This window comes from Brugia malayi, assembly GCF_000002995.4.
Source record: "Brugia malayi strain FR3 genome assembly, contig: Bm_030, whole genome shotgun sequence".
In the NCBI taxonomy this organism is placed as follows: Eukaryota; Metazoa; Nematoda; class Chromadorea; order Rhabditida; family Onchocercidae; genus Brugia; species Brugia malayi.
Genome location: NW_025062305.1, coordinates 26010 through 51691, shown reverse-complemented (window position 1 = coordinate 51691; position 25682 = coordinate 26010). Strand labels below are relative to the sequence as shown.

Genomic DNA, 25682 nt, shown 5'->3' with positions numbered 1-25682 from the left:
GCACCATACTTGCTGGAAATCCCATAAAATGTTATGGTGAAAGCGGTTGCAGATGATGATCCTGGTCGAAGTTAAAGCCCAACACGCTGTCGCGAATTATAACATCACGAAAACTCCTATCTAAAAATAATCCCATAATATCATAAATTATCTCTACATAAATTTAATTTCTTAAGATTTTTCACATGTGATTTTCATCATAGATACGTTCAGTTCTCACATTGTAAATTCTCAATTTTTTATACACTTCCGACTCTTCAGACAATGAAAAACAATCTTACAGTATCTTAAATTATCTCTCTTTAATTAGTTTTTTTTTTTTTTTGGTTTATTACATATGTAATCTCATATCATAATTCTCCATTCTCATGAACATTTCCGATTCTTCACATTTTATCTTAGACACGCCCAATTACCACTCATATAAATTCAATCCTAAAAAATTACAATTATTATTTGTCTTAGGGTCGATTACCACTCGTTAACCAATTTCAATCCACCGGTTTTTTTTTATATATTTCTTCTCTTTTTATTGCTCGATTTATAACTTTACGTTCAAGAAAAATAAAGTTTATTAATCTTCCTACTGTATTGCAACTATTCAATATCAACCAGATAACCCTTCACGACAAAATTTATTGGTACCACGAGCTGGGAACATGTCAAGTTTTATTGTTGCGAGCCTTCAACGGCAAAGAAAGGTTAGTCAATAATTTTTGTTGAGGAAAGGAAACGCTGTTTATATTTCCATGAGAAGGAAACGGTGTGATGCCTTCTTATTTTCTACATCATTTCTATCAATTTTTGAATTTGAGGTAAGGAGCATAAAAGTTGAATAAATTACAATTTATACTTTTCGAACCATGGATTCATTCATTCATATCCGGATGCACTACTCTATATTAGAAACCATTAAGAATTGATTGATTTACCTCGGTCGAAAAGTCGAAATGTTGTATCTCCTATGATTTCGAAGTCCAAAGCTTTCATGTTATAACATAGAGAGAACTTTAATTATAGAAATTGTTAAATTTAATTACGATTTTGCAATCCAAGAATTGTTATTTCTATAGAGATTTCAGTCGTCTTCTCAACCAGATAAAAAGACAATATTTCCAAAAAAAAGAAAAGAATAGTTGCTTTAAGATTGAAATGTCGAAGAGTTGCATACTCTTTGAGCACTCAATGTACGTTTTGTAGAGAGCAAATGTAAGAGCACACTTGTTTGTTTTCATTGGCAATTTATAACATTTTTCATAATCGGAATTTGGTCTGATGCGGCGTCTCAGCTCATGGTTCGAACAATTGCCTTTGCGACGTCTGGATCTTCTCGCCGACTACAGAATTTATAGCTTATAACTTACAATTTGCGTATTGTAAGCAGAAACATCATTTCACTTTCTAGGACTTAACTACAATGCGTTCTGTGTTATAACCTGAGATAGTCCAGTATCCTGTTATGAATTCCTAGTTGTGAGACGAGTTAAATTAATAGAAATTATATGTAATCGCAATACTTATAACATTTTTATTTACTCAGTTACTTTTTTTCAATTTCCTTCCATTGCAGCAATAATGCCTTTTCTTGGAACAAGCAAGAAATAGTAACTCACTCGTGTCACGACAATTCCAAGCTTGCCACATCTTTCTTAAAGTCATTCTCTACACCAACTAGTTCTGGGTGAAAAGTATCTTTGGATAGATCTCATTTATGAGTAATGAGTAAAACCTATTGATCTCCTGGAGCTAGCCTTGTACCTAACTTATAAAGTTTATCAATTATACGTGGAATAATAGGCCAATGAATAGAACTGGAGTAATCCGACCTAGTCTCACTTAACCCGATTTAATTTCAAATAATTTCAACTGGACCGATTTTATCAGACAATTGCTTGCTGTTTCTTTTTCAGGCGCTAGTTTATCTTTTCAATTTTTCACAGTGATTTTTCAGAATATACGTACAAATCCATGGATTTCATATAGTCGCCCATTGGTTCAGACTATTGTTTATCACGGACCGAGATCCAATCATAAACTGATATACACACGTCCATAGATCGCGTATCTAGGGCATTTACAGTTATAGATCGTTTCGTATCAATAGGGCATTTACAGTTCTGGTTATGGCAGTCAAGATAACAGATATTTATTTAGCTTTCATTTCCAACGCATTATTTTAAACTTCCTTAAAGGAAATTCCTTAAACAAAGCTTATATCTGTATTGTGGCATAAAACCGAAATATCAGGTAAAAATAATTTCCTCCACTTTCAAGTTCTTTAATTGTAAGCTAATATCTTACTCATTTTTTTTGCAGTCCGGAGTCGGATTGGCAACCATCAAGTGTGGTCGACTAAGATAAAGCAGTGGAATGCAATTCAATTGATATGGATGAAGCTTTGGGGCTAGATTTGGAAAGTAAATCGGAAGTAGAGGATCTCAAAACAATTGACGCTTGAGATCGGTTTTGTAAAGATGATGAACATGTATATTATGAACTAGAGGTATGCTTTTATATTCGGTTAGAAATACATTCTTCCACGAAATATGAGATATTGAATTGAGATATTGAGATATATGAGATATTGAACAGTGAATTCTACTAATGAAATTTTCACCAATTTCCTTTACCAATACAAATTTTAAAATGACAGACGTTTGTGACAGCATCGAGAGATAGATATGGACAAAAAATTCTCTAGTTTTCTTGAAAAAAAAAAGTTGACTAGTTTATCAAAAAAAAGACTTTATTTCTGAATAGTTTCAGGACGACATACATTTAATCTAAAGTATCATCGAAATAAATTAAATCTCTAGATAATTCATTTCTAAAGCTCAGTTTAAAATCGGCCATATAAATGGACAGACAAATTGTTATTCCATTTTGTTTATAAAGTTTAATTGTAATTCGAATTACTTTCTTCCTTTGAACATCTCTCCATACCATACATGCATCAATCAGTACCCTTGATTGAAAATGAGCATCTATGAATATTATGAATTCTAATCTGACTCAATTCTACAGCAATCTGATCAATGGTTGAACGAAACAATGACTACATAGAAATGGTATATTGTTGATGTGACAGGATTTGAAATGAACTGTTGATTTAATCAAATTCGATTTCATTGAAACCTTTAAAAATTCTATTGATTTTCAGTAAATGGAATCACAGTATAGTCAGTTTTTTATCATTTCCACTTTTGATAGTTTAGTTGATTAATGCTAGTGCATTAATGCTGCTTTTTGCTTTTTTTGAATGAAACTTAGTTCTTGGTTGTTAAAAAAAAATACAAAATTTGAAAATTTGCAAAAAGTCAATCTTCATAAAAAACTTGGTCATCGACACAAATTTTTTGCTTTTTAATACATTTAATTCTTTTTTTTGACCCATCTTCATTGATAAGCTTCATGCCAATATCAGCTGTTACTGCCACCTGCAAATGATATGAATTGTTAATATCAAACGGTTTCACCATATCTATCACTAATAAATGTCCATCAGATAAATCGCAATTTCTCGAAAATCCACTCAAGAACAAAATGAGCAAGCAGAATTTTTGTGTGACAAAATTGTCAATGATTCGCAGCAATGAAACAGACGCTTAGAAAAAAGTTATTTAATGATAGACTACATTTAATCCATTTTTGTCGGATAAGAAAATGGTAATTTTATTTGTATCATTTCCAGATTCTGCATTGGCCATCTGCAAAATATAAGAGAACAAAGAAAAAAGTAGGAAAAACAATTTATAAGCTAAAAAAAATGATAAAAGCTAATTATTGATGCACAAATAATCTTTTTAGCAAAAGGAAAAACTAGCTATCAGTTACCAATCATTACATTTTATATTGTCATTTGCACATAACATTTCGAAGAATTCATTATTCCGTAGAACTCACTGGCAGTGCCTTTGGCGAAATCATCTCTGTGCTAAAATCTAATTGGGTGCTTTCATCTGATGTATGAAAAATACGCCTTGGAGATTCAAATGATTTCGATTTAAGTGGCTTTGGTCCTGGTTTTTTCACTGTCCTAAAATATAACTTATTAAATTTAATTTCAAATTTTGACTAGAATATTCAAACTTATTGAAAACTTCTGAGGTGAAATTAAAAATCTTGCTTAAAAAATTTCTTGAAAAACCTATACATTCTTCTAATATTTGTTATTTGCTATAACTTCGTAACTTTTCCTTATCTTCATTTGATTTCAAAAAAGATACACATTCCTTTTGACTCATAATTAAATTAAACAATATTTAGTGTCTTGCAATCACACAAATATCTTTATAAAAAGAACATGATTTCTGGCAATCTTGGTGGTAGCTTCCTCCAGATATTAGCTGATTTGAGGCAGCAGATGTCATCCGGATATTCATGTGAGCGTAACAAACCTAAGAAATAAGGTCTCTTTTGAAATAATTGGTGATTTCAGAATCAAGAAAAAAAAAAAAAACATTTGGTGAAAAGAAAAAACTTTATACAATTAGGAAACAAAAGGGTAAAATAAGCAGAATGAAAATATACCAGTCCTGACAATCATGAAGCAGAAATTATGCTATAAATTGAAGCACTTGTTGTAGGCTTTCTAAGAGTAAAAAGTGTTTAAAAGCACTTATTTCTTACAGAATTAAAGAGCGATTCTAAAATGATTTGCACAATTAATACAAAAATACCATTTTTAGGTGAAGCAGCAATGTTCACTAGTGAAGCTTTACAAACAGCAGTGGGTGGATTACTTTCATGAATGCCTTTATCTGAGCTAAAACAAAATCAATTTCGTATGTATTGCTTGATTACTCTGAATACTAAGTTAATAGCACATTCAGAAGAAATGCAAATTAAAATAGAAAAAAGCAACCTGGAATCATGGTTAGCAGGCAGATATGGTGAATGATCTGCAATATCATTCAGAATAATATCGTTAGTGATAGCTTTTTGATGTTATTACAATTTCGTGGAATACTTACCATCTGATTCGCTACCACCACCAGCTGATTTGTCACTTAATCCTACAAATTAACGAGATATCAAATGAGATTTTAAGATTTGAAATTTAGGATTCATAAAATTCATAGAAAACAAAATCACATTACAAAATATTTTTGTTAAATCATTTGGTTCCTACAAGCACAAATTTGATGAATGAAATAGGATAGCAGTGAAACAATGTACAGTTGTTGTAAATAATAGCTGTATTTTATACCAGCTTCTTTATAAAATTATAATGAAAATGAAAGGAAGATAAAAACTGCTTTCGTAGATTGCTTTTTCTAATAATAGCTTCAAAATCTAAGGCTTGCATTATTAGTATTGTTAATGCCAGCATCGTCGTCTCATTATAATATACCTTTATTAAATGATTATTGTTTTTCTGTTACTAAACAGTTCTCAGATCTTAAAATGCAGTAGATTTATGGGAATAAACATCTTTAACCGGATTTTGGAGGAGAATTGTCATTTCGCCTATCGCTTTTCAAATTTGCTTGTTGTGATGCTGTGATTTTTAAATGTTCTGGTAGCTTCCATGATGGTGGAAAATAACTAAAAATTTAGATGTAAGAAAATTAAGTATGGACATTTCACTAAATTCGGTTTAATTACTCAATTTTGTTATTTCTTATATTTGAGAATAAAAAGAGATGGGTAATGACAAAAATCTGCGTAATTTGACAATTGAAAGTGCGAAATAAGTTGCATTATAATTGCTTTCCTTCGATGAATTTAGATATGAAATTATGAATTTAACTTCTTCCACTGAAATAGCATACCATCATTGACCAGAATTTGAAAAAAAATTTTAAAAATTTGATAAATATATCATAGGTTTACTCGTGAGCATTTTAAACAATGAACTAACTAGGTCATATCGATGAAGAGATTAGTTAGAGAAAATTTCATGAATTAGTCATGAATTAGACATATTTTGATATGATATGATTTTGGAATTGAAAAGTTAAACCTGGAAAATAAAGATCCGGATAACTTTCACAAATATCAGTGCTGTAATCACGCATTTCATGCCATGCATATGATTTGTCCAGAAAAATAGAGAAATTTAAACATTCTGAATTTTTTTTATGTCCTCATTTATAATTGTAAATATTTATATAGAAAATTTCTGAAGAATACATAATGAGTTATCATACATATTATAGTATGAGTATAACTGAATTGTAATCTGAGTATAACTGAATATAATCTGAGTATGAGTATAAGTGAATTATAATCTGAGTATGAGTATAACTGAATTATAATCTGAATATGAGTATAACTGAATTATAATCTGAGTATAACTGAATTATTATCTGAGCACGAGTATAACTGAATTGTAATCTGAATATAACTGAATTATTATCTGAGTATAACTGAATTATAATCTGAATATAACTGAATTATAATTAAAACAAACATTTTTTCATTTTTACTATTTCATAAATGATGAAAAAATGGAAGAAAACTTATGTGTTTTACATTTCATTTTAACATAATACTAGTTTGCATCACTTAGATATAATAAAGAAAATGTTAATCAAATGAAATCAGTTGATTTTGATATATTTTTATACCAAAAAGAAATCTAAAAAAAGAAATAGGAAGAAATGAAAATTAGAAAAAAATTAATGAAATTACTTACCTCATCAAGGGTAAGAGCAACATGCGTAAATTTATTATTCAGATTTTTAAACATTTTTCAATAAAATCGAATAATTTTATCACCAATTTGTTCTACATTTATCATACAAAAAATGTTACAAATTATCCAATGATATATCACTCTGATAACTGAATTAAATAAAATAGTATTTTGTTTGAAATAAATATAATATTCTTAGGTTTCTATGTTAATTATAATTTATTGTCTAAATTTTGAATTTTATTCCCTTTTTATAATATAATAATTAAGATAAAGCAATTTCATTTAAAGTTTTTCAAATGTATTAAATATCAATAAAATTACTCAAATCGTTAATTTTTTTGATAAATAATTTTTGTTGCAATTTCAAAGAAAAAAAAAAACAAAAGGAGATTCGCAATAGAAGTTTCAATAAATTTCTTAACTTTATCTATTTCCGGTAAATTTTTTCCATTTTTACTTGAAAACTTTCGAATAAACTTATATGGTTATTTAGACTGGATATTTTAATTATACAGTTAAATCTTTAATTATACAATCGAAAATTAACTACAAAATTACATGTGTTAATTTTATTTAATTTACTAAGAATGATTGCATAAATTTATCAGTTTTAATATTTACAAACTAATTAATTGATCAGTTCTATTATCTCTAACATTATTAATGCCCTTATATTCATAAGCTTATTAGTTTTATCCACAAACTCATTTCAAAATATATTTTAAAAAAATCGAAACCAAAAATTGCTTTAATGTTTTTTTGCGTTTGATAGAAAGGAAAAAAAAATTGAAACTAACATAGAAAGCATTGGAAAAATGCGATAATTGATAAGAAAAGAGAATTCAGTTTAACTGTTTAATTTAATAATAACTGAGAATGATTCAGATGTTTTTGTTGTTGATAAAAATTTTGATACAAATATAATTAATCACAAAATCAATTGTTTCCTATATTTTTACTCTTAAAAATATGCTTCTAATTATTATATCATCAAATTAATTAGCATTCCAAACTTCTATATCAAAAAAATAACTAATCATTTTTAAGTGAACAAAGTAACAAAAACTACATTGCATTATTCACCGGTTTTATTCTCTCACCTGAATTGCAACCTGAAAAATTCATCAGAAATATTAAGCTGGAATGCAGTCTGGAAATTTTATTGGAATATATGTCTCATTTTAGAACTATTCATATTACCATTCAATCGCAATCAACACTTTAATCCATCTTAAATACGAAAACAATATTTTTAAACTGGAAAAGTAAATAAATTGCAACAAATAAATGAAATGAATATTTTACAGTTTAAATTTTCAAGTCGAGCAATTTTCCTAGCTAATAAATTATCGCGGATTTTTACATATAATAATAATAATAATAATTCAGCACAAACAATTTTATTTCTTATGAAAAAAAAAAAAAAAAACAAGAACTAATCATATTTTTATCTTCCAATTTGAATGTAAATCAACCGAAATATTTTATGTTTAAAATTAAAATATACAATATAATATGAGATTAGCGCTTTTTTTTAACTTGATTTGAATAAATGAAAACGGAATTATGGTCAAAAGAAATCTATGATAATTATATATTAATTAGCCTCCAAAGGTAAGCTATGAGCCAACATCTTGTGGCCAATATTGAAAGCATTTGTTTTTTCCTGCTTCAGGAAAATTGCTGAGCATAATAATATTGCTTACTTTTTCTTGCATTATCATAATTCAGAAATCGTTTACTGTTATTTTCATTGGTTCCTGTATTAATTAATTAATTATTCGTCAATTACAAATGATGCTTATTTATTCTTCAACAATAAACTTACTTTGTAATTGCACTCTGAATAAATCAGCATATATTTTGATTGAAAAAATTTATTAATTAAAGAAATTCACTTTGCAAAAGTTAGGAGTAAAAATTTTCAAACATTTATCTTTTCTTTTTAATGCAAAAATATGTGTGTTATTAATCCAAGAAAATATTTAAAATCGATTATTAAAGAAAATTATTAATGATAAATATAAAAAAGAAAATGTTCTTTTAAATTTCGGGAAATCAATTGAAATAGCTATTGCTTCACCTGAGTACAAATGAATGAGTTCAGGAATGGATCACCTTTAACGTGGTTTACGTGAATATAGTCAGATTCTCCCTCCTGCAATACAACACGTGTCTTATCAATGCATATCACATCTGCAAATATATTTCGTTTTGTCAATATTTTATGGTCATTTTTTCTACTACCATAATCATCAGATTATATGATAACAGTACTTCGTTTACGGCTATCATATCAATATATATTAAATTGAACTGCTCAAGGAAATTTAGAAGTACACCTATTTTATTATCACTCTAATTACAATATAAGGAAACACAATCGAATCAAATCACTTCATCTCAAACATTTAAATCAATTACCTGCATCATTTATTAATAATTATTACAACAGCTAACAATTTACAAATACATTAAGCAAAAGTGCTACTTTCAAGTGTAAATGTATGCGTGAATTAATAACTGAATGCGAATTAGCATTACAGTCAGTAGTTTTTAATAATTATTATGGTGTAGCATTCTTTAATTTTTATTAATGACATTTAGCTAATATTTTTTTCACATACAGTTTTCTTGAAATAATTTTTAAATTTAAAAAATCAAAAAAAAATGCAATAAACCTTTATAACGATTTTTTTTTCATATTTTTATGGAATGCTATATATGGCATATCTGGTGGAGTGTACGTTTTTAGATCAGCTTGATATTGCTTCACAATTCCATCCACACCAAGCTCAAACATTTCCTGATAAAATTAGTATAATCATAGTTTTAAAAATTTATGTAAGATTTTTGTTAAAGAATATTTACTTATCAGCATTTAGTTATATGTAATTAACAATCATCATTAGCACATATTATATTATTCGTATTACTCTAACTATTACAAATTATCATTCGCTATTTTTCATTGGTAGTATAAATTAGGCAATTTGAATATCCTCTTTAAAATTAGAACACTGATTACAGCAATTTTCTTTAAATCATTTTAATGATTTAGGAAGTGAAAAGTTTAAATCTGTCTCATTTCATTTTAACTTCTGTAATTACCACTTGCTATAAAATTCATTAAAAGTTTGCTTATTAACAAAAATTAATTGTTGATATTGATTATCAATAAAAAATTTGAATAATTCTCTCTTTATTCATCAGTAACCGGAAATTCCCTTTTTTTTTTCCTAGCTCTCATCGATTTTTCTTCCTGCAAAAAAAATCTCAAAATAGATTCACAAAAAAGAAAAGGATAACAACTCAGATCATAGTTATTTACAATGCTACCCGAAAGTTATTCATATATAGAAATTACTTGATAAATTTAAATAATTAGATATATATCATACATTAAAAATAATATGTTAAAGAAAATAATAGAGAAAATATATAGAAAAAAAAAAAATAATAAAAATTCAATAATATGTTAAAGAAAATTCTGAGACACTGAACTCATCTATTTAATATAAAAGCAATTATAATAAACAAAATAAACTTGAAATGGGAAAAGAATGAAATGATTCGATACAATAAATCATTTTTTGCTATAAGTCTTAGTGATTATTTTTTTTTTGAAAGCATATGCTAATGTTAATAATAAGTTATTTAACATATAAAAAAAACGATGAATTAACGAAAAAAAGTAATATTTTAAAACAAATCGTATTTTTCTTTTTTTCTCGTTTACTTTTACCTTCGTTTAATTTTTCTTTTTTCTTCCTCTTTCGTTTTCGTCTACTTCTCAATAAAAATGTGTTAAAAAAATCATTTTTCTCAGCTCTACTTAACAATAACTGAAAAAATTAAATAAATAAAAAGTTATGAAATTGCGAGGTTTTTTTTTTTTTTTTTAATAATTAAATTGACGAACTATCTGGTGCAGGTTCCTTCTTATTCAATGCTGTACTGCGTATCTCTTTTTGACGTAATCTCTGAAATTTCGTAGTAAAATTCTAGAAATCTCTTTTGATACACCATTTATATATATTCTCCTTGTCATTTAAAACACAAATTCCCTCGGGAAAAAAAAAAAAAAACTTACTCGAAAACTTTAATTATATTCCTTACTTTTTATATCAAATTAGCCCAACACCAATACACATATTATTATAATCAAATTTGAGATTCAAATTAACTGATTATATGTAATTTTAAGGAACATATTCCTACTTAGCATCAATAATCCAATTGGACTGTGTTAATTGAACCATTTTTTGAAATTTTTCCATCATCATTTTTCGGTAATCCATTTTTGATTAATTGATGCTGATTAACAAATATGAAATCACCGAATAAGCCTCTTTGATACTGTAAAAGTGAACAAATTACATGTACTGAAATATTTTTATAGCTTTCCGCAAAAATTTGAATAATGCATAAGAAAATTTAGTGCACAACGTACAGAAATTTTACTAGGAAAGTGTATTTTTTTTTTTGGAAATGATATAAAAATAAATAAATTTTTATATATAAAATAATATTCTTCCAGTTTTTTTAGTATGTGAGTATACGATAAATTACTTGTTGTCATAGGTCGATTGTCCGATAACTCTTAAATTTACTAAAAAATTGAAACGTCAAAATTTTGATTGTATTTATAAAATGGCTGTATACTTTTGTTCAGTGGTGATTGTTCATTTTTGTTCAACAGCATATATATGCCAATGTAAGGTTGTGTTTCAATCATTACGAGTATGACAATAATTGCAATGAAATTAATGATGAATCAAATTGTCTATTAGCAGTTGCTAGCAGATTAGCATTCATAATGATATCACTCACCTTCAAGTCAACTATTTTAAATCAATTTTTAACGTAGTGAAAAGTATTGTTACAAATGTTTTCAAAACAAGCGGATAAATTGAATCGAATGATGAAATTATCAGTGAGAATATATGTTTGAAATGAAAAAGTGAAACAAAATCTTTCAGGTCGAAAAACGTTTTAAAAATTGGTGGAATTATTTTAATTATAATGGCCTCTATATTTTTTGCCATAACTATTATTGTTATTATAATATGTTATCATATATATTATCATATACGAAAGTATTCTTTTATTTCAATTTTGCTTGTAAAATATCTAATATTTTAACAGAAACAAATTTAAACAATTTCTGATAAAAATTTAATTACAGCGAAACAAATTTCAATTGCTTGTGTCTATGTTAATATTTTGGTAAATCAATTAATCCCGATTTTTTTTTTTTTTTTTAGTGAAATGATGCAAGCACAAAAGCAAGTTCAAACAGTTCGATGAATTAATGAGAAGAACGAAAGAAAAACATAAAATGATTCATCAATTACGTAAACAACAAATAAATATGTTAGAATCTTGTCATTTCTATTAGTTTCAAACCAAATATAGTGTGTTATATTTATTTTAGTGCCAGATTTTTTATTATTTCCATATATTTCATATTACTTTGCTTTTCATATTATATGTTATATATATATTATTTGATAACAATATTTTTGGATAAAAATGGTCTCAGTATCATACATCCATGAATTGTGAATAACGGTCTGAGTAGTGAATCATAATTATTTACATTTGAGTATCATACATCCATGAATTTGGATCACGATTGTATATGTCTGAGTATCATACATCCATGAATTATTAATCACGATTGTATATGTCTGAGTATCATACATCCATGAATTGTTAATCACGATTGTATATGTCTGAGTATCATACATCCATGAATTGTTAATCACGATTGCATATGTCTGAGTATCATACATCCATGAATTGTTAATCACGATTGTATATGTCTGAGTATCATACATCCATGAATTATTAATCACGATTGTATATGTCTGAGTATCATACATCCATGAATTGTGAATCACAATTGTATATCTCTGAGTATCATACATCCATGAATTATTAATCACGATTGTATATGTCTGAGTATCATACATCCATGAATTGTGAATCACAATTGTATATCTCTGAGTATCATACATCCATGAATTGTGAATCACGATTGTATATGTCTGAGTATCATACATGCATGAATTATGAATCACGATTGTATATGTCTGAGTACCATATATGCATGAATTATGAATCACGATTGTATATGTCTGAGTACCATATATGCATGAATTATGAATCACGATTGTATATGTCTGAGTATCACACATTCATGAACTGAAACCATCTTTGAATTTACAGAACTTCTTGTATCGCGGAGCATACAATTTTCTGATCAAATGCGATCAGCACATGAAAAAAAAAAAACGAAAAATCCAAAGTATTTTATTCAAAAAACATATATGAGAATAGTTATCAACTTTTAAGTAGGATTATAAATCCATTTTGATAATGGATCATGCTCTCGTACGAGTTTGCACCTTGTACTATCTGATACCAAACGTCCTTCACGCATTGTCTCATATTCCCAATAAGCTGACGCCAGGAAACTTGAATTTCGCTCTTCGAAAGCTTCCACCGCATGCTCTTCGTGCTGAACATTGGCAACTATCAATTCCTCAGGATTTTTACATTATAGAAAGGCTACAGAACTTATTTGTACACAGGGCGGAGACTTCGCAAGTCAGAGAAAACATTTTTGAGCAAAACTCGTATTTTACAGAAAAACAAGCCGTTGAATTTCATTGCTGAACCAGGACATCATAGGGACCGTCTATTACGCTTACATCCAATCTCCCTGCGATCAAAAACCTCTCTCAATATCAACTTTTCTCACATAAGTATTCGATGTAAGACATAGAGAGAGAGAGATGTATGTAAGACATAGATCGTTTCATAATGATCCCTGACGGTTCGTTGACTACTAAATTTGTGGATGCAATGTGATCAGCTTATGGGATTGCAGCGTGTGTCGTAGAAGGATTTGGTTGTTTAATTATTGATATTGGTAGAGGTGTTTGGTCGCAGGGAGATTGGTTGGATGTAAATGTAAATGCGTGAGTAACAGAAATATGAACCAATTTCTTTATTAGCTGAAGTAATAGGATAAAACGTTGATAGAGATCAATTGAAATTGGAATCGTCGGTCCTTGGCGATAAATCACTTATATACTAAATCTTTTAACAAGATCCTTATATAGCAATTATCTTACATTATATATGTTAAAATATGAGAGTGGTTTATGATTAGACATTTTTGTACGAAGAATAAATTGTCTTGACAGGATATTCAGGAGGTACAAATATTCAGGAGGTATCTGTTGCCGTTCATGTTGATTACGTCTGAAGGAATTTCCTTAATTTCATTGTTGACCATGGGCTGTCGATCATTTTTGATGATACATTTCGTCGAGTATCCATCGAGGTAGTCTACTCTCGATTGTATTTTCAATGCTGTAATGTTTTAAGTTCTCTCGTAGAATTTCTAACTGTCGGAAAATTCTTCCCATCCTTTCAACAGTTTCGATTCATTCCTTATCGTTTCGTTGGATTGACTGTGGTTTACTGTACATTTCACTGTAATTTCATTATTGTCATCATACTTTTTGGTCAATATTTGGCGCACAATTTCATAATTTTCTGGGGCAACATCAAAGCCTCTTACTGAATGTAGTGCTGTACCTTTTAAGCAAGAAATTAAATAATTCATTTTTTGGATTTATGGGATATGCTGGGAATGTACAGCCGCATTGAACCCATTCCAAAACTCTCTCCATTGTCGGGGTTCTCCATCGGAAGTGGATAGAGATAGCTGTGGGAGGAGGTTGAAGTGGATAGAGATAGCTGTGGGAGGTTGTTTTTCCATCGGTTCTCCATCGAAAATGGAGCTGTGAACGATAGGATGTTGGTTTTGTCGATTCCGTTATTGGCGGTCTAGAAGTTATTTGTTTGATTTCATTATTAATTTCCCTTTTGTACATAGCCAACGTGATGATGGTCTCCTTTGCTTCGTGCTTTAAAATGAAGATACTATTTGTGCTTAGCTTTCCTCTCTTCCTTTTTCGTTTTGGATTTTTGGACACATTCTTCCACTACTTATTTAAAGTCTCGATAGAGTCAATGTACATTTGCAGTCGAAGAATTTTTTCATCTATGAATCGATCTTTGGTTTCGTAAGTTTCGAGTTGTTCGTGATTCGGCAAGATTGGATCTGGAGATTGGATATGCATAGTTTTTACCTCATTCAATAATCTTTCTAGACGGTTTTTTACAGTTTGATGCTTTCAATCAAAAGTCATTGTAATTCGTGGCACCAAAATTTTTTGTCATGAATTTGAATCAACTTTTTGGTCAGAAGAGTAGATGATTTAGGTTAGTTAAATTTACTTGAGTTATTTTAAATGGTACTGTTGAGTAGGAGAAAAGAAGATTGCCATCGATCCTTTTTTATTAACTTGTTAGAAAAGATTTTTAAGGATGTAGAAAGTGAGCTGGCTTACAGTTTAACATTTACAATGGAGAACAATGAAGACAGACATACATTTTTCTATTTGAGGTTTAGATAAAGAATTCATTGTTTCAAAAAATGGAGTATAATAAAGGAATAACGAATAGGTTTATAGTAGTGAATCATTAGCATTATTTTAAACATTTAGTGTGCAATAAAAATTTTTTTTGGTTTTCCAACAGTTGGTATCAATTCGAAATCGGTGCTAGAGAGAGGAATGAACTTCGAGAGAGGGTTAATGGAGGAACCGAATCGACCATCCACGCGTTTAAATGCGCAATTGAATGATGTGAACTTGATGAGGAACAGTTCTGCTTAACGGATGGGTTATCTCATAGCAATTCATTCAACTCAACAGTCATTGCAGAGCGTGAATGCATCATCCATAACTCATTTCATTTGTAGGACAAGTAACAGCAGTCAACACGAATAAATCATTCGTTACACAGTTCAGTTGGAGGCCAGAAGTAAGTTCCAGTATAACTCAGAAACAGACGAACCGAGAAGACTGACTGAAACTGAAATTCTTCACTATCTGTTCATTCACAATACTGCAGTTTTTAAATATATATAAATATAATATGAATTTTGAATATATATTTTTGAAACATTACGGTTTATAGATGTATTGCGTGAAGTGCGTCTAGAAAATAATTCTCGATAGCAATCAGAACAATCTATAGAAGAGTGGGAATAGTTGCGCATAATATTAAAATGGATGGGAAACCGAAAAGGTATGCAACGGTTCCATCAAACTAATAATAGTGTTATTCGCAATAAACAATAATAACGTTAATGATAGCGACAGTAGTTAATAGTAACAACAATAATAATAGTAAAGTAATGAAATAACAATAATACTAAATAATAGTAATAATTAATAATAATAATAATTAGGAATAATAATTAATAGTAATGATAATAAATAATAATTAATGCTAATAATAATTATTAATGGTAATAATTAACAATTATCATAGTAGTAATAATAATAATAGTAACAAAAATGAATAATAATATTAAATAATAGTGATAATTAATAATAGCAATTCATCTTATTATTATAATAATTAACAATAATTAATAATAATAATAATAATAATAATAATGGAAAAATACAGCGAATGGAAGATCGACAGAATAAAAAGTTTATAGATGATGGAATTCTAATGAATTATACTATTTAACAATATCTTTTGTACGATTGTATATGCGTTGTTATTATATTCTATAATGCTATTCATTTGTTCGTCTTTCGTGATTTAATTCAGAAATCTTTAGGATCTCAAATTTCAGTTATACTGATCTCTGAAAAATCTTTCCATGAGACAAACTTTCGATTAAATATATACCGTGAAAATAATGCTTTTTTGAAGCGTTACTTCGATGAAGAATTAGTTTACTCAATTTCATCAGTGCTTGCTCAAATCACAGTCATAATGTCGCGACAATGTCCCGTGCAGAATGACCTTGCAGCTGTTTAACGTCGCCCAGCACTCATTTTTACATTTTCACCGACTTTTGTACGGCATTTGTGACCTATTTTATTTAAAAATAATCATCGAAAACCATCCGGAACATGAGCGTAAGAATATCATTAATATCACTTCGTCATTTGCATTACCAAAAGTGGTTATGTGATCTTTTCATTCTACACAACCTGCGGAAATTTGTGAAGTATTGTTTTTGAATTACAACATTTCCAATTGCATTTAGCAGGGTCAGTACATTTAAGCCAGCTTTAGAAAATGTATTATTTAATATTTCATGCAGATTACAGAAATGAATTTTAAAATAATATTTCAAATTTCACTCCATCGAAGAATTCGCGATGTCTAATTACTTGTTTATAGTATTATCAAAGTAATAAGCTCAACAACATTGAGCTTATTCAAATGAATTTTTCGACATTCTTTAAAATCTGATTATATTATTTTCTGTGAAATTCGCCTTTTCGCTGACTATTACTGTTTTTATTATTCAAACTACTCTTGCATCACTGAGAAATTCCAATAATGATATCAAAAATAGAACTGCTAAGTGTATATTTCTAATAACATGAATTCTACAACTGTTTGTTGGTTACCTGATGAGAGAATGTAAACAGCACTACTGATACTTCCACAATACATTATCCATGACGGTCTTGTCTCTCATAAATGGATTGCGATATGTATTAAAAAATCAGATTTCAAACTTTTTCTCTCAAATTTGTAAATCAATAACAGCACAATTCAACTTCTAATGAAGGGAAACATTCAAAATATGATCACTTTGTCGAAATGTTGTTTATCATTTTATTATGTTTATGTTTCAAGTTTAGTAACAAATCAAACTGTATAACAAAGCAAAAGTAATTGAGCAATAATTGAAATACTGGAATCCTTTTGAAATGAAAACCTTTCTCAAGTGATTCATAGATTATTATTTATTTATTACTGCTACTGAATAAGTAATGGATTGCCTCATTGTAATCTTTTATACGTTGTTTAATTTATTTTGCATCGGTTTTTCTTTTTCTTTTTTTTTGCTAAATAAAATTTAGCAAATTTCAATTGATTTTGATGGGTTCGGTACTTTCTAGTACTTAGTTTTTTTTTTTTTTTTCTATTTTAAAGAGGAACCCATAAGTTAAAAATGAATTAACTCTTCAAATTATTCACTCTTTGTTGAACCAGTATAATAGTATCATTATACACTCTTGTCGTTTTGCCGAAGACTTCAGATATCTTAATGATATGATTATTAAAAAAACATTAGATTGGAAATTAGTTTCTCTTTAATTTAATAACAATCTTCAAAACATAGCACTCATTTAAGGAACTGATAGAGCGCTTTAACATATCCCATGTATAACAATTTTTGTTATATTGTGTTCTCATATATGTAAATTTACAATTTTATCAGTTAAGTAAATTTGCAATTGTTTTTGGATTTAAATTCATTTTTATCTCAAATTCTACTCAGTAAGGAAACCATTCCTCGGTGGAAGGAGCAAGATGTCGGTAGGTGTTGTAATCCGGTTACATGGAACTTTGCAAATTTTTCTTACAGTAATAGTAACCACTGAGAAAATGTAGAGAGAGGTAATAATTAAAAATGAACAACTATATCTGATTAGTGATATTAAATTGACTATCTCTCGAAAAGACATGCTGAAATCAAAAACATGACAGAAGTTATAAATTAGATTCTTTTGATGGCTAATGAACTATCGAGATCTGAGAACATTAGCAATATCTATGATATTTCTAATATACATATAGTTCGGAAATTTGTGCAAATAACAAATATTAATATTTTCATCACTCACCTATCTTTTCTGAAATAACTTTAAATATTGTTTTAGCAAACTTTGTTGCCATGGGAAACTGCAGCAAAATTTTGTGAAACGGCTATTTCGAAGAATCACTATGCAAAAGCAAAACGTATGCTTTTGCATTTTCAGAAAAGCATAAAACAATTTCAGGCTATGGCTTTTAAAATATCACAGTCGGAATTTCAAATAAATCGGAATTTTGATAACAAAGTTCAAAAAAAATTGAATATATGAAAAATCTTTGGACATAATGGAGTTTGATTGCTTAGAAAAAATAACTTTGTCGCTATCGCTCGATTCATTACAAAATGTTCAAAAAAGTCCACAAATCTGAAGATCTGAATAAGGTTGAAAGACCTTCATTCGATTATTGAGAATGGTTTGTTCCTTTAAATGAGATTTCAGAACGACTTACAACTGCTGAGGACTCGCGAAGTCAAGAACAAAATCTTGCTACCGTATGTAGAAGAGTCCCGGAGAAAGTTTATGCTTCTAATGATTTTTTTAATTTTAGACAAAAAACTTCCCTCACTCATCAATTGATATTATCAAAGTTTTCAAGTAAAAATTTCGAATCATTTTAGAAAACATCAGTCGAACAATAATCACATGCAGGCATTCACTTATCCTTTTTTTGTTTACGCTACTCAACTGCAACGACTGCAAGATCTATTAGCACAGATGTCTGGGACATCATACCGGAAATAATTTTTTCTGAAAAAAGCATCCCATTTGAGACAGACATCAATATCATTACTGCTCAGGAACAAATTTAATAATGAATAAATCTGTATTCATTCATGAGTAATAATCACTTTGATGTCTGTCTGAGAATGTAATTAGTAGTTCGAAAATTTTCTTTATGGTTACTTTTCTGGAAGTAATATGTTTCTTTCGTAGACGTAACGATAGGTGCAGTTGGGACAACGTTAGACACTAGATATGCTGAATCGATGACAAAGATGAACAATGTATAATTGTGCACTTCTTCATGAAATCGCGTATAATGCTAACTATGAAGTCATTAAGTAGATATACTGTTTTCAGAAAGAAAGAGTATGAGGACTAAATAACTAAAAGTTTAGTAAATTAATTTCTAAAAAATACTAGAGTAAGTAAATAGAAACTGCGCCATATGAAAAAGAACCAATAAGAACAAGTAAGTCAGTTGTACTGAATTCAAATTTGAATAATGAATAAAATTCCGCTGCAGTGAACTATCATATGGTACATTAGTTTGCTCAAATATGGCGTCTTCTTGGTTTAGTTAATTAAACACCTAGAAAGCAAACACTTTTTCAAATTTATTCTAGATTTCAAGCATATTTTCAGTTTTATTAGTAATGTACTATTTTGTATTTAGAGTAAAACAACAGCGCAAATATCATCCAGAATTCTAACAAAAAGTTAGTTTTAAAATCTGATGAATGAAATGTTTGCCTCTTTAATAGATTCAACATCATTAGGCTCACTCTTTCTAATGGCTTCCAAGCTATAATTCATCTGATATACTTGATTGTTTTCCATTAACATAGCTGCGTGTTAGGAAAGCTAAACTTTAATCTAACATCCAGATGCTTTGACAACATTGAGTTATCCGTGCCTATTTTCAGAACCGGAAGATAAGAAACTGAATATGGATATACATCACTTCCGTAAACCATATATTTTACGAGAATCTAATTACTGGTTTATCATTTTAAAAGGAACAGTGGCATCACTATGCATAGCACTAAACACCATTCATTTGCTCAACATTGTTGGACTATTTCCTCCAACTTTTAGTTTTTTCAAGCTGAAAGCAATAAGTTACAATGTAATGCACTTCAGAAGAAATTTTTATAGACTTAAATTTAACCCTAGATACTAATACGTTTTATATCTTGAGAAATTAAGTTTGATTGTAAACTAATTCCTCTCCAGTTATCGAGTTTAGATTAGTCTTGAGGCTTTCTGAATGCATTTAGAGTACTTTTGTAGCATGCGATAACATCAGCAACGAATAATATCAATAAATTGCTCAAGGATCGTGTTGGCCTAGTAGTCCGATGGGTACCATATTCAGAAGTGTCAAAAGTCGAAACTTATTCAAACTGCAAGAGTGACTTATCCGAACTTCTTAAACACTGAGCTGTAATGAGTAAAGAGTCTTGCTCGACGTCAAATTGAAATAATGAATCGATTTCGGATGATTTTCAATACCATTTCTGTTAGGGTCTTAAAAAATATTTCTCATATAGTCTAATTCTTAGCACGATTTTTAGTTTTAATCAACAATTATCAATGGTCTCAGTGGACGGAATTTGAAAAACAAGATGGTCAACGATGCGGCATAAAAACATATATTCGATATTATAATTTAAGGATTATAAAAGCAGTTCAAAGTATCATCGAAAAAGAGACTCTGTCAACACATTGTCCTGCTAATGTACAATATAAAGATACATGGGAGCGTGCTTGTAAGTTCCTTAGGAAGATAACATTGAAGGGTCACAAAATTTAGTTTGCTATTTCAAATAGTATCGTTTCATTTTGGTAAAATAAATCAGTTACTTTCTCTATTCACTTCCTTTCTCTTAATAAATAAGCTATAAAACTTGACTTGTAACGAAATGTAACTGGTAAAAAAAATGAGTAAATTATCAGAAATAAATTATGATTTCAGATTTAACAACTGCTTTAACTGCTTGTGAAGATTTAGTTGCAAAGAAAACAAAATTTGATCTTAATGGATGATCTCTTTAACCATACCAAATTTAATCTTAAGATAAAAAAAACAGAATGGTTAAAAACATTTGAATTTGTGCATTAAAATTTTTCTGTATAAGTATGCCATTCAAGATGTGAACTAAATGTGAACAAAATTATCAACAGAAGAAATTTAAGCAAAAAAAAAAAAAACATTAACATACTTTGGTTTCTGCATAGGTGTTTTTAGGTTGTCCTCAAAACGATTTTCAACCTCTTGAAAATTACGTCAATCTTTCATACGATAAAGCATTCTGTATTATAAAATCCAGTCAGTAATTCTTCATTTAAATTAAAAATCTAAAATTAAAGCTTGAGATCAAATTTGAAAAATGTTGAAGTTTTAAGAAAAACGGCACTAATGTTTATTCGTCCACGACGATTAATTCGTGGAGTTAAAAAAAAGTCTGCAAAAAATTTTTTTTTCTTGAAAATGTTAAATCGTAATTTTAAAAAAGTATAAAAATGCAATCGTTTCAAATTGAAATAAATTTTCCCAATTTATATTTTTCTTCCTTTATTCTAGCCTTACGCAATGTTAATGCAAGTGAATTATCAACAATGTGCAGAAATGGCAAATTATGGACGCCACTACCAATCGAAAATTTTGTCGTGAATAATTCATACTATCAGCGAAACAATGTTGTCAAAAGCTACGGTGTGTTTATAACTTGTATATAAATATATATATATATATATATATATAACGATCACTAAGTGTTCATAAAATTATTATTGTCACATTTTCAAATAATTATATATCAAATGGTCTACATTTTTTGTTTTCATTTTTGATTTTTAAATCTTTAGTTTTGGGCAGAGAAATTAGGTTAATCTTTACCAAATATCGCCACTTATATAACTTTAATGACTAAGTACTACGTTAAAATTTCTCCTTACTGTGGGGCATATTGTAAATTCTTGCCTTTTTCGTTTCAACACTTTTGTAAGCTTTTGCTGATAGGAAGGAATAAGGTTATGGAATAAGTTTTTTTTTACTTGCTTGAATTTCAAGCGTTATTTTTCCTCGTTTTGAGATCTATCATTCAATGGAAATTAGCAATGCCACTGTTTGCTTGTTACACTGATAAAAAAATATGTTACACAGCAATAATTTGCATGATAAGCTAGTCTTCACAATAAAAATTAATATAAACTGTTTGTTTAAACTAAAGAATGTGTTTCTATTGTGATAGACATTGTCAGATAATGTCATCTCAGATATCAGATATCAGCTGTGCCTCAAACCTCTCAATTCATCGAGAGTATTGATCTATTCTATGACCTTCCCACTTAAGAGTAAACTGTTAAAATATATTATACTACTAATACACCGTGCGTTGCACTTATAAAAAAGTTATTATTAAATGATAATGTCATTATTAATAAACTGTCATATTTTTTAGATATTCAACGTGGCATGACGTTAAAAAGTTATTGGATTGGAGTGAAACGAATAGATGGAAGAAAATGGTTAATAAATGGTAGACCAATTAATTTTGATTCACTCTCCAACTGTGGAAATCATTGTTATGACATGGTTCTCTTCATCATATACTTTTGGATTTTAAAAATCAACTTGTAGTCAAAGTTGAGAAAATAGAACTGATATTATAGCTTGAAATGAACATTTTACTAATCTTTTTTCGAGCACAGCTTTTTTTAGGAAGCAGTATTTTAAAAAATATTTTGTATTGCAAGCAGAGCTTGAAATTATAGTCTGAAATTAAGCATCTTGCTCTGCAAACAAATAATTACAGAAGTTTGAAAAACAAACAATTATCTATAATTACAGAAAATCTTACTTAGTACAGAAGCATACAAGAAATATACAAACAAGGAGAGATATTTCGTTTGTGTTAAGAATGGTTGGTTCATTTTCTTTGTGAAACGTTGAAAAATTGATAAAAGAACGATGTGAGAGTACTGAAAAGTTTTTCTCTTTTTAGCTTAAAATGTATTTATTTTGAAAAGATTTATTTATTGAAGAAAAATGGGAATTATTTTCAATTGACGATTCAGAGAAATGTATGGCAGTTTGTGTTATCAAAGCTAACAACTGGTGAACTTATACCAAAATGTGTTAATATGAATCGTCCTGTTACTTCTATCTATTATACTTTTCTTTTTCTGAATGCACCAAATTTTGATAGCTTCAAATTAATTAAAGTTTCAAGAAAAAAATATAATGCAACTTTTAAGCGTTATGAGTTTTTAAATGTTAAATTTCCAATTTCAAATTCAATAAAACTAAAAGCAAGTTACAAAATCACATCTAATGACCAGTTGTGTGGAAACAAAAATTTGTCGTGGATGATATGATAATTTAATTTATTTGGGAGGGATTGCTGATCGCAGGAAAATTTGTAGGGAAAAAGTTGAATGTAGATTTGTGTAAATTTGTGAGGTAACAGACGAATATAATGATTCCTTTATTAACACAAGAAATAGTACAATAACTTGATGGAGAACAATTGAAATTGAACTCTCTTTTTGGTAAAAAACACACAATGCCCCTTTTAAACAAGGGTGACCTCCTTATATAGCAAGCAATAAACAAAGCATATGATTTACAATAAGAAGTTAGTCTGCTGAAAGAGTACCGGTCTAACAAAAAGCTGTTGATCTGATTTACAAGCAAATCTAATTACTAGTTGACAAACCGCAAAGGACATTTACTTAAGCAGAAGTTGTAAACCTAGTAGATTCAGGATAATTTACAATTAGTAGTGATCAACAATGAAGTCAACTAAATGAGGAGCTGATACTATGTAAACAATATAAGGACGATTTACAGATTAAATATAAGATTGCAAACAAAGAGTCCAAAGATAAGCATTACTGCAAAGAATTTCATAGAACATATTTCTTATACATATTCACAAGTCTCATATCATATTTTAGAATTTCGCAATATTAAAATCCGCGACACTCTCGATAGAGAATCTAATTTCGAGATTTCGAATGGGAGGATTTGAGTCATTCTTCGTTTTTTATTGAAGGTTGTTTTTTAACACTTCTAGTTCGTTGAGCTATGGGTTTCTCTCATTTATCAATTCCATTTATTGTATCTTTATTGTTGATTTGTCCTTCGCATCTTCTTTTTGTTTGAATTTCCAACGGACATAACATATTAATAGGTCGATTCATTAATCTTCCTCGTGGTAACCCTATTAGAGCACTTTCTATCTTATCTTTATCCTTTTCATATTGAGTTTCTTTATTTTTACTAATTTCTAGGTACCACAAGGAGCATTTGATTCGTTTACTACTACAATTTCTTCTTCAATAGGGACTCTAATGCATATGCAGCTGAAGAAGCATCTGCGAAAACATGAATTCCTGTGGATAGTGATATGTCTATTACGACACGTTGTATATCTTTTACGTATATTGGCTTATCCTCCTTACTTATTAACTGGTCCCAGCTTATTTTCTATTTTCAGAGATTTTGAAGAAATAATTTTATCAGCATTGTACATGGAGCTAGGAATCCTAAGAAATCATATTGAGAAACTAGGAACTATAATATTGTTCTTTTTGTTGGTAATTGATCCTTCCAAGGTTTTAGGGTTATTTGAATTATGTCTTCATCTGAGTTCCAATTGATACCAAGAATCTTTTTAAACTTATTTGTCTCTGTTCGATCTTGTTCGGGAATCTTAGAATTGAATTCTTTGTTGTTTGATAAGAATTCTCTAACATTCATTGAGGCATCGTTAAAGATGTTTTTCATTTCTTGATATTTGTGTAGAGCTTCATCGATACACGTGGTTAATACTATAATGTTGTCGACATAAAGATTTTTCTTAATTTCGTTAGCGAGTTCATTGTCGTAATTCTCCAAACGATAGTTAAGTATAGCCGATAATAAAAATGGTAAAGATATTACTCCAAATGGGACTTGTTTAAATCAATAATGCTCAATATAATCTTCTGTTACTTATCCTATTATATCCTTTAACCAAAAGAATCGTGTACAGTTTCTTTCTGTTGATAGTAACTCCAACTGCAAAAAGGCTTTTTCAATATATGCTATTATTACGCTATTATTATTTACGGATACGAAGCAGTACTCCTATTAAATCAGGAACAGTTATGGGTCCTCAGTATAATACATCATTAAGACTTTTTTCTCCTTTTTGGTGTAAGAATGCATCATACACGATTCTAATTTTGGTCGTAGCCTTGTTTGGAGTTATAACTTCATGATGAGGTAGATAATGAATAATACCAACCTGGCCCATCTCTGGGCATACCTTCTCGATAATGTCAGATTGTAACTGATCACGAATCGTTTCGTTATATTTCAGAAATAAACATTCATCATTCTGAAGTCGTTTACTTCAAAATCTTAGACGACTAAAACACTATCCGAAACTGTTGTTTAATTTGACTCTGGATTCTTTCCATGGCCAGGCAACTTGGTATCTACCATTGTTTTTTGTTATATTTTCTTTGAACTTTTCTAAAACTTGCTCATCATCCTGTATATTAGGTTGTTCTTGTATTCCTATAAATTCCAACTTCCA

At 28.9% G+C, this 25682-nt stretch overlaps 3 protein-coding genes and 1 non-coding gene across 5 annotated transcripts; 1 reads left to right on the top strand and 3 right to left on the bottom strand.

Annotated features, from left to right (window-relative positions):
* Window positions 1–3885: 3885 nt before the first annotated feature.
* On the bottom strand, window positions 3886–5871 carry Bm17161 (Uncharacterized protein; the record flags this gene model as incomplete). Its single annotated transcript, XM_043082925.1, has 7 exons — window positions 3886–4036; window positions 4304–4397; window positions 4680–4765; window positions 4865–4901; window positions 4974–5015; window positions 5441–5547; window positions 5864–5871. The coding sequence occupies 7 exons, from the start codon at window positions 5869–5871 to the stop codon at window positions 3886–3888; spliced, it is 525 nt and encodes a 174-aa protein (XP_042938859.1).
* Window positions 5872–12998: 7127 nt separating this feature from the next.
* On the bottom strand, window positions 12999–14805 carry Bm9353 (Uncharacterized protein; the record flags this gene model as incomplete). Its single annotated transcript, XM_001896106.1, has 4 exons — window positions 12999–13169; window positions 13789–13918; window positions 14258–14509; window positions 14672–14805. 4 exons carry the CDS (start codon window positions 14803–14805, stop codon window positions 12999–13001), a joined length of 687 nt encoding a protein of 228 aa, XP_001896141.1.
* A 3277-nt stretch (window positions 14806–18082) lies between these two features.
* Window positions 18083–24128, top strand: Bm9352 (Uncharacterized protein; the record flags this gene model as incomplete). 2 transcript variants are annotated; one of them, XM_043082923.1, is made up of 12 exons in its annotated part: window positions 18083–18088; window positions 18433–18511; window positions 18808–18884; window positions 19766–19808; window positions 20016–20218; window positions 20383–20503; window positions 20667–20861; window positions 21341–21421; window positions 21677–21808; window positions 22557–22690; window positions 22946–23018; window positions 24055–24128. In XM_043082923.1, 12 exons carry the CDS (start codon window positions 18083–18085, stop codon window positions 24126–24128), a joined length of 1218 nt encoding a protein of 405 aa, XP_042938857.1. The 2 variants fall into 2 exon arrangements, with proteins under 2 accessions (XP_042938857.1, XP_042938858.1); XM_043082924.1 differs by lacking the exons at window positions 22946–23018; window positions 24055–24128 and having other exon boundaries at window positions 18808–18860; window positions 22557–22735.
* Bma-mir-5867 lies at window positions 19128–19240 on the bottom strand. Its single transcript, XR_006228174.1, has one exon. It is a non-coding gene; the product is annotated as a pre-microRNA Bma-mir-5867 (primary transcript).
* Window positions 24129–25682: the final 1554 nt, after the last annotated feature.